Source organism: Octopus bimaculoides, chromosome 22 (assembly GCF_046866305.1).
Source record: "Octopus bimaculoides isolate indiv1 chromosome 22, ASM4686630v1, whole genome shotgun sequence".
In the NCBI taxonomy this organism is placed as follows: Eukaryota; Metazoa; Mollusca; class Cephalopoda; order Octopoda; family Octopodidae; genus Octopus; species Octopus bimaculoides.
This window is the reverse complement of record NC_142949.1, coordinates 24,976,435-24,987,264: the sequence shown is the minus strand read 5'-3', so window position 1 is coordinate 24,987,264 and position 10,830 is coordinate 24,976,435. Positions and strand designations below refer to the sequence as shown.

Here is a 10,830-nt window from a genome sequence, read left to right as displayed (position 1 = left end):
ATAATAACGCCACACAGTGGATCTTTTTACACACTGGCTTCTTGATAAAATTCTTGTAAAAGAGTTTTATCCCTTTTTGAATTTATTTATCAAATATATATATATAGAAAGAGAGAGAGAGAGAGAGAGAGAGAGAGAGAGAGAGAGAGAGAGAGAGAGAGACAGACAGACAGACAGACAGACAGAGAGATAGATAGATAGATAGATAGATAGATAGATAGATAGATAGATAGACAGATAGACAGATAGATAGACTGATTGATAGATCAAATAAATTTTATTCTCATATAACTTTTTGAACATATATACATATATACATATACCTATATATGTATATAATACATGTATGCACGCAAACAGAAATAAGACGAATTTGATTTTTTCCCAATAAATGTGACATGTGGCTTCACTGCTTAACACCCAGCAATAATCTGCCATTATGTCTTATTTCTGAAACCTTGGTATCAAGTTTCCATATAGTTAATACCTTGATGAACTCTTTTTTTTTTATCACGAAGTCCACAAAATTCTTCAGAAAAGAAACCTAGATGTGAACGTTAGAAATGCCATTTAAGATGCACATGACAACCTATATCTTCTGAATTACTCAATCAGTTTTTTATGGCATCTACAAAGAAGGAGTTTATACTTTTTAAAGAATTCAGCACATCCATTTGAAGCTATTCCAAACTTCTGGTTCAGATGCTGTGAGTATTGCTTCAAGAGATTTATCTTTTAATACCACTCAGATTTGAAAGACTATAAAATAACCTTCTTCAGTTTTGGCTACACATAATTTTGGCAATATACCTAAAAAAGAAAAATGAAACTCTCTTGAATTCGGTCTTAAACAATATCTTCCTTAAACTAAGTTTCATGAGCCGAAAATGGTAAAAATATTTTCATGAAACCAATAAAAGGAACTGATTGAATGGTATTACTTACAGGAATCTTTGAAGACCTAGCTGACAATTCTCTTTTATTATGATGCTCTGTAATAACGTGACTGCCCTGCAAACATAGAAAACTACTGCGTAGTGAATTCCCTACGCATGCCCATTAGGATAACAATTACTTTAAGATTTCCCCCAAAAGGTTCCATTGCTAATCATTGTATCGAATTGCGCTAAAAAGAATATCCACACTAAAGTAAGATTTTGTTAAATACATCGAATGAGCGTTGGGGATAAACGACTTTAAATTTCCATTATGCAGTAAAAGGGCTTTCAAACTTCGTAATAATGAATCTATAAGCAGTTGTCATTCACTACCAGAATACCTTTCAGAAAAACTAGTAAAAACCCATTAATGTCATGACAATAAGAGTGAAAGGTGGGGGACATCCATTTTACAATAAAGTGCTAAATCAAACTTTCGCTTCATAGAGTAACTCACTGTTATATTTTCATCAAGTAACTTTCTTTGAAACGAGAGGCGCGAAAACTCGGTCCTATCTTTTGATACTTCTAAATCGCTCACAAGATCGATCAAACTCTCTTGTTTAAAAACAATTGTTCTTCTGGCTCGTATCCGGAACTTAATGGAAATCCAGAAGCGTCATCTGCAATAACATTTTCATAAATATCTACTTCATCTTCAATAGAATTCATCCCAGCTTCTGGTGGTGGAGTAGCAATAGTTAGTGTTTCCTCGCAGGATTCAGGATTAAACGTAGAAGATAAGTTTTAAAAAAATTATTCTGCGTGTGTGTTGTTTTTGAGAGTCCTTTAATACTAACATTACGAAAATAACAGCCTCTTAAGTGGTCTTTCTCTAAATCATTGGCACTTGAAAAGGCTTTGAAGGGATCTTTCCCTTCAACTCGTCACAAAAACCATTTTAAAATGCTACACAAATTTGTTGTAGTACCTATGGTAAAATGCTACACAAATTTGTTGAAGTACCTATGGAATGTCTTGGTACCCCAACTGAGGGTTGAGATGTAGTTTTCTTTTTAAGATCTGCTGTAAAATGTCATTGTTGAATATTCTTGTGAGGCTGTCACAAACATAGCCAAAATAGCCTTAGTGGTTTTCTTTGACATATTGAAAAATTAGTTTGGATATGTTATAACCTAGAAAGAAAAAAATACGTTAGTAAAAACAATATAGTGGAAGAATCATCATGTCTATGCATTGATCAGTAAATTTAAAGAGAAAATTTGAATTTTAAATTATAAAGCAGGTAACGAACCAACTGAAAAAAAAAGGAAAATAGACAATTGGTCATATCTAAAAAATATATATATTTGCTGGAGAAAAGCCAAAGATAGTTTCAAAATCATAGCAGAAAATATTTTAAATACGCCTCAAATTATCTCTGATAAAAATTGATTGTTGACCTGTGGTATTGGATAAACAATCAATCATAGTTTATCGATGGTTTATTGTCAGATTATTGTAATAATAGAATATTAAAATTATTAATGCTAACTGAGCAGTTTAGAAAGTAATAATATACTATTAAAATAGATTAAATTTTGGAAATCAGATTAACTGGCGGTGGTCTGCGTCGGAAAAGCCATTATGAAGTTCTGAATATTAGTAAAGTTTATTCCTCGTGAAGACTCCTTCGCTTTGGTCTGTTTATTTTTTCTGAGAGAGACGAAATGTGGGAATATTCATTGACGCTCTGTTATTGATTTGGTCGTTAGAGACGAGTTCGAACGAGAGGGATGATGTGAAAGGTGAGGCACCTATACAGCGAGGTGAAAAGGGGAGTTAGGAATCGAACAAGGAGGCAGATAGGTATGAAACCTCAAAGACACATGAAAATACAGTTATAACGAGAGTGATTTGGAACTTTTCCTAACCTGTTGATATGAAGGCTGAACCGAAGAACCAACCAACCAAAAACACTGTTTATTATAAAAGTTGTAGTAACTATTTTATATTTATGAAGTACAAAATGAAGAAGACAGACAGGGAGACAGACAGGGAGACAGACAGATAGGTAGGTAGGTAGGTAGGTAGGTAGGTAGGTAGGTAGGTAGGTAGGTAGGTAGGTAGGTAGGTTGGTAGGTAAATAGATAGATAGATATATATATAGATAGATAGATAGATAGATAGATAGATAGATAGATAGATAGATAGATAGATAGATAGATAGATAGATAGATAGATATGTACAAGGATAGGTAGCCGTTCATGAAACTACGTAGTCCGACTTCAATTCGTCCAAGCGAAATATCTAAACTGAGAGCACACGCGCCCGCCCGCGCCCGCCCGCGCCCGCCCGCGCACACACACGTATGTGTTTCTACTTGTGTGCGCTGGTGTACGGGCGCGCTTGCCCTCACTTGAAGTATCTCGTTTATTTTATCACAGGTTTAAAATGTCAATTGAACTAGCTTGTTTTGTCGTGATGTTCTGAACATACACGCATCTACCAACCTGAACACAAAGTCCCCAATGAGGGTTACACAAGGGACAATTTTCCATTTTGTGTGCAAACTCTGACGGCTGATTTCCAGCTGATGATGTAAACGATCGTTCAGTTTAGTTTTGCCTCCCGTGGGAGTTGCCTAAAAGTTCGCACGTGGGAGAGGGGAACTCTGGAGTCACGATAGAGCGAATTATTACCTGTTTAGTAATCCAAATATAAAGATTGTTACGGTTAATATTTCTAATAACACATTTTGGGTGAAATTTGAAGATTTGAAAGCCAAGGAATGCAATAAATAAAAATATAGTTTTCCCCATTTTTTCCAGATTATCGATTAAAAGATTTTTTTTTTCAATGAGAGGAGGTTAGTGGTACAAAGACAAGAACAGTGAAGTAAAGGGACGGAAAGACATCTCGACTATTTCCGTTAAATCCTAGAGATCAAAGTGAGACAGTTCAAAAGTTCTGGAAAAGACAGGAAAAAGATCCTTTGAAAGGGAACGTTTGATAGAAAAATGAAGCAAACCGATAAAACTGTTTCTATTAAACAAATTCTTTGACTTTCAAATCTGTTCACACTTTATCAAAATGTTTCAAATTCATCCTCAAAATATTATTCGAAATATTCTGACAGCAACCAGCCAGATAAAACCACGTCTGCTTATCATTTCGTTACGTTTGAAAGAAGTTATATGTTTGTTTATCCACTGTGTTTGGCAGGATATTTTTGAATGCTACTAGTGAGACCATATCTTTTGAACTGTCTACCACGGCCTTCAGGCTTTCACAAGAACAGTCGAGTTATCTTTGCTGTCGATGTATCACTAACCTCTTTTCTTTGAAAAGAATCTTTTCAGAAAAATTCAGAAAAAGCAGTGTAAAGCACGATGTTTGACTTTTAAATCTCTTCAGATTAATATTAATATTCAGGCGAGAAATCTTGCAATTGCCTTGCTGGTATATTTATGTTCATTGCGGTATGTGTAACCCACCGCCCTTCTTTTTCTTTCTCTTTTTTCAGTAGTTTATGTTCTGCGTTTACCGATTGGCTGTTACTGTTTTGCCATTTCTTTGTTTATTCTTATCTATGTATATTCGTATCTATACCTAAATACGAAAACGATTTCATAGAGAAATAGAGATTGAATAAAATACTGAGCTGAGTGACATGCATGCTTGTGTGTGTGTGTGTGTGTGTGTGTGTGTGTGTGTGTGTGTGTGTGTGTGTGTGTGTGTGTGTGTGTGTGTGTGTGTGTGTGTGTGTGTGTGTGTGTGTGGCAGCAATGAATTGTATCGAACTGATGAGAGAAAAATGCCTAGTATATTTTGTGGAATATAAGATTTATAAAAACTCGTGACTCGAGTTTTACGCCACTGCGATCTCCAGGCGAGAAATGTTACAAATTGCATCGCTTGTATATTTATATTCGTTGGTGAGAATGTTGTCTCCTGCTCCTGTTACTTCATTGGCTTGTTTTTTGCGTTTTCTGTTTGGCTGTTACTTGTCGGCGTTTAGGTTTTTTAGTGGGATATTGTTTTGTCTCTTCTATGTGTGCATAAGAGAAGCCTGTTTGATTCTGTTTATTTTTTTGTTTTTCTCAAGTTTGTGTTAGATATATATGGATATATCGCGTTGTGTCTGTAAAATAGCTTATGTCAGAATAGGGATTTTGATTATTCGTTTGTGATTAAATTTAACTATAGAACTAATTAAAAATATATTGGCGGAGATGCTTTAAATCGTAAGTGGAATTCCATGATTGAGTGATTATAGTGGGACTTATATGAAAAATCTCAAATTAAAGATTTTTGCTTGTTTATTTCATTGTAACTCAAATTTTATTTTTTAATTCTAATTTTTTGGTCGTGTTTGTTGGTCTGTGCCTGTTATTTTTATATTTTGTGAATTGAACAACTGGCTTTCGAATGTTAGTTTATATGTGGGTGTCTTATAGTTTAGCGGCCTTAATTTAAATGCTTGGGATTTTATTTTGGTCAAAGCAAAGAGTTCTTTATAAATGGAGGGTTTTTACAGCATTTTGCTTAAGCTAATTAAAAAAATTTCTTTAACTCATCGAAAAACATGTTCTTTGAGGTAGGGATTTCTGGGTGTATTTGTGCGTGTACGTGTCTCTGTGTTCGTGTGCTTGTATGTCTGAGTGGTTGTGTGCATGTGAGTGTGCCAGTGTCAACGTGTATGCTGGGCTCAAACCTTCCTTTCTCTGGCCTGTGTAGCTCGGCGCATTTGGTTGTGTTTTTAAAAAGAATTGTCTTTTTGTGTCTTTATGTATGCATAAGTGTTATGGATCGCATGCACGCAATTTGGGGCCACAAATGCAGAAGATAACACTACGTTGAATAGGTAAAAGATTTACAATATAAATTTGTATTCTTTATTACAATTTAGATTTCAGTTAATTACCAATAAATCATATATACACATACATACATACATACATACATACATACATACATACATACATACATATATATATATATATATATATATATATATATATATATATATATACATACATACATACATACATACATACTTCATATCTTATATATATATATATATATATATATATATATATATATATATATATATATATATATATATATATATATATATATATATATAGGGAGAGCTCACAAAAAACAGATGTATTAGTATAACGCTCGGGAATTGAAAAAGTCTTTAACGTTTCGAGCCTACGCTCTTCCACAGAGAGGAATACAGAAAGAAACAAGGAGAGAAACAAGCAGAAAATAAAGCAGAAAAAAACAGAGGGAAACAAGTACTTATATACAGAATAAGTACTAGGCTTACAAAGAATAAGTCCTGGGGTCGATTTGCTCGACTAAAGGCGGTGCTCCAGCATGGCCACAGTTAAATGACTGAAACAAGTAAAAGAGTATATATATATATGTGTGTGTGTGTGTGTGTGTGTGTGTGTGTGTGTGTGTGTGTGTGTGTGTGTGTAAATACACACATGTATGTATATGTATATATATATCCATAAATACATATATACATATATGTGTGCGTATTTGGATGCGTGTGCGTGTGTGTGTGCATGCATGTATGTGTGTGTATGTTACAATATTTCATTTTAGCATTGTTAAGATTAATATATTTTTTTCTACAAAAAAAGAAGTAAATATCCATAAAATTTCGTAATCAGAGTGATGTATTTACTTTCCGAGTCCAAAATATATTTTCACAGAATCCGTGCTGAAAATAACAATGGGCTAAATATGATTTAGGTGTGGACTGGTACGATGTATATGTGTGTGTGTGTATTTATGTGCGTTATTGTGTGTGTGTGTGTGTGTATGCATGTGTGTATATATATATATATATATATATATATATATATATATATATATATATATATATATATATATATATATATATATATATATATATATATACCTTGGTATTTATTAAAAGCACCTTTGAATTTAAATGTTTTGATTGAATTATTGCAACTTTTTGAAATGCCTCCATTTTCTGAAATGTATTAGGATATATATATATATATTTATATACATATATATACATACATACATATATATATATATATATATATATATATATATATATATATATATATATATATATATATATGCATATGCATATTTATGTATGTTTATATATGTATATGTATGTATATATATATATGTATGTATATATATGTATGTATATATATGTATGTATGCATATATAAGTATATATTTATGTATGTGTGTGTATATATGCATGAATGTATATACATATATAATTTAATTTTAAGTAGCATTATCTTGTACAGAGTTGCATGAAATCATTAATATGTATGCATATGAATTAGCTGGTGCAAATTGCGTGGTGTACTCGAGCACGATTTGCTGTGTGTTAAAACATCGCTATTATCTTATCAATACTTTATTATTAAAACATATGTCTTGGCAAATATATTTATTTCATTGTTCAATCTTAAACTCAATTAACGTCCCACTATTAATTATATTCAACTATTGAACCACGCAATTTTCCTTTTCCTTTCAAATCCATCAATTTATTAAGTTTTATTTATCTATTTTAGTTAACTGCATCATAACTTATTCTTTAACTTATTCAAATTCAACAATTTACAACTTTAGATATTTAACAACTTTTCCAGTCTAAATAAATCAAAGTTTTATACTGTTTTTTCTATTTTATTTTAATAGACTTCAACATTAAACTATAATAATTTATACTTTCGATTTTGCCAACGCATTCACTTTCATGCCCTATCTCTAAGTTTGATATCATCTTTTCTTAATAACGTATTTGATGAGATATTACCCGCGTTCTTATAACTTATAATGAATTGACCTCTCCAACAACGTATAATTTACATAAATTCATAGCATTGCTTTCTGCAAAAGACAATGGCGTTTAAAGATACGTAGGTGGTATATTTAAATTTCTGTAGATAGAAGAGGAGGGGATTTTGTGTAAAGGTCAAGAAACAAATTTATATTAAATGTATCTAATATCAGCTGCTTTTAAAATATATGTACGCATCTATGTATATGTATGTATGTATGTATGTATGTATGTATGTATGTATGTATGTATGTATGTATGCATGCATATATGTATGTATATATGTATGAATGTACGTACGTATGCATGTATGTACGCTGTATTATGCATATATATATGTATAAATCTTTTGGTAGTTTTATTCCATATACATACTCGCACACACATCCGTGAGTATAAATATATATATATGTGTGTGTGTGTGTGTGTGTGTGTGTGTGTGTGTGTGTGTGTGTGTGTGTGTGTGTGTGTGTGTGTGTGTGTGTGTGTGTGTGTGTGTGTGTGTGTGTGTATAAACTGAGGATATAATCATTAAAATTATTATATCAGTGGCTAGCGTATAAAAAAACGACCACAGCAGTAAAATTAATTTTTAAGTACATAATTAGAAAAATATAATCATAATTTAGGGTGCTGGGATGTCAGCACTTATATGCTAGAAGTAGATGTTAAATACCTACAATTCACTCTAAACTTGTTCTCTATTTATAACCCAAGGCTGAATGCGAGATGATGAGCAAGAAAATTTACAAATTCGGATAATCCTGGTGGTGGTGGTGGTGGTTGTGTCATACTTCCCTCGGCATAGGCTAGTAGCCATATTATACTGCTACACACAGCGGGTGCAACATATAATTGATCTGTGTTTCTTTCACTTGTAAAGTAAATTTCTAATTCTCATATAGATCTACAAGATAACAGAATCACACGGGTTGCAGCCATAGATAGTAATTAAATTGGTCGAAACCAAACTTTTACCATTACTATTCCGCTGTGTACCCGATAGGACTTCATCTAATGCTGTAAGAATTTACCAATAATTCTTGGTGTCTGTAATTCTTGTATTGAATCGATTACGATGAACGGATTCTATTTTATTCATTATTGTCGCGAAAACAATGATTATTTCTATCTTTAGTCGATCTGTTATCATAGACAATCATATTCCTGCCAGAGGTCATCTTTGAAAATGGAATATCAACAAATGGAATAAGAATTTAACGAACGAAAGATAAAATAATGAATGTTTAGTCCACTTCCGGTTGCTTGCAAAAACTGGAGTGTTTTACTAACGTACTCTCAGACAAAGAAATTCTTTGATTCAACAAAAAGTTGAATAGCAATTTTATTTATTTATTTATTCGATGGAGCAGTTTTCTATAAATCTGTGTGTCTGCTTCCTGAGTGCATTCGATACATTCTGTTGCTCTCTTTAAAAGATGTTCTCTGATGTTTAAAATACAATTTCACTGGAATCAGTAGACCAATATTGCCTCTACTTGTATTAATCTGAAAACGGCACGAACATCATTTAACAGAGGACGCTTTGCACAAATTTGCTCTTGTAGCAAACAGCTGTAATTGTAAATTTAAGAACCAAGTTTTAAAGGAGAAACTACTCTGATTGAGGAAGATTGATTTTTCTTTGTTAGTTCTTCTCGTTTCTTATGACAAAGAAGGAAGTTATAATACAAAAAAGAGAGAAAGAAGAAATTGAACCCCACCTGCCATTTGGCACAAAAGTCTTTTAGCTTTCGTTAATTTTTTTTTTTTTTCCTTTTTGTCATTTTGAGTTAATCCATAAACCGGAAGACATCAGCAAGCCTCTTCAACACCTCCACATTCGAGTGCTTTCTTTTCTATGCCTTGTATTTTGAAACATCCTCTAAGCTCTCTAATGTTAAAAACCAACTAAAATAATCCGCAATTCAGTCGACAATTTATTCAAAAATTGACAAAGATCGATCAAAATTCCATCACCCCGACATTTAAAAATATTTTTTAGAAGAAATTTTGAATTTTCTCATCAGAAAATAAAGACCATCTACCAACAAATCACGAAAAGCAAAGACACAAGCATGTAGATGGGATTAAGAAAGTTGGCTTCACAAATATTTGGTTCCGAGTTCGACTTTACAACATGGGTATATTAAATATCTTATAGCAAAGAAACTATTTAAGTAACTCCTTTCCTTTTCCGTTAAATTTTATTTGAAATGGTGGATTCCTACCGTTATTTTGGATTGACTATAGTTGTTGATTTTTTTCGTACTAGGTATTGTCCTGAAGGAGGGTTAGGGTAGTGTTTATTTATTGTTCTGAATCCATGATGACTACAGAACTGCCTTTATGAGCTTCTTGTGATACCCGGTTTTAAATTCAGGTGCGTTTTCAACTCCCAAAACACATTCTATATTTTTTTTCTTGCGTGGAAATACACTTCTTTCCATATATATATATATATATATATATATATATATATATATATATATATACGCGTGTGTGTGTGTGTGTGTGTGTGTGTGTGCGCGCGCGCGCGCGTGTGTGTAAAAGCAACGAGCTGGCAAAATCTTGGCACGCTGGGCAAAACGCTTAGCAACATTTCGTCAAATTTTACGTTCTGAGTTCAAATTACGCCGAGGTCGATTCAAACTGATCCAGCCTTTGGAATGTTATCGTCGCTGTAAGTGGCCGAGCATTATCCTGATGGAAGAACATCTTTCGTCTTGAAACCAAAGATAATTGTTTTTCTTCTAGCACTGACTTAAGCCTCTCAAGTTGCTCGCAGTAGATCTCCTTTGTTATCATCTGGTTTGGGTTTAAAAGTTCAAAGTGGACTAAACCCTTCATATCCCACCAACAGATAACAACATCTTACGTGGCTGAAGGCCTTCTTTAACCTGGGGTGCCAGTGTTTCTTCTTTCCCTACCCACTGTCTTCGGCGCTTGTCATTTTTATAGAGAACCCATTTCTTGTCACCAGTCAATATTCGGTCCAAAAAAGGTTCATCTGTGAGACGTGACAGCAAAGAAGAGCACACGTTTACTTTCTGCGTGCGATTAGACTCTGAAAGTTTCTGAGGAAC

General features: G+C 33.0%; 1 protein-coding gene across 2 annotated transcripts in view; it reads right to left on the bottom strand.

Moving 5' to 3' along the window:
* Positions 1 to 258: 258 nt before the first annotated feature.
* The window catches only part of LOC128250543 (uncharacterized), a 65,866-nt gene continuing 55,294 nt past the window's right edge, over positions 259 to 10,830 (bottom strand). For both annotated transcript variants that reach the window (XR_016237992.1, XM_089339851.1), the window contains one exon: positions 259 to 2,074. Coding sequence is in view for 1 of the 2 variants with exons in the window: in XM_089339851.1 (XP_089195977.1) it covers positions 2,025 to 2,074 (50 nt within the window). In the remaining variant the exon portion in view is untranslated. The remainder of the gene's footprint in view (positions 2,075 to 10,830) is intronic.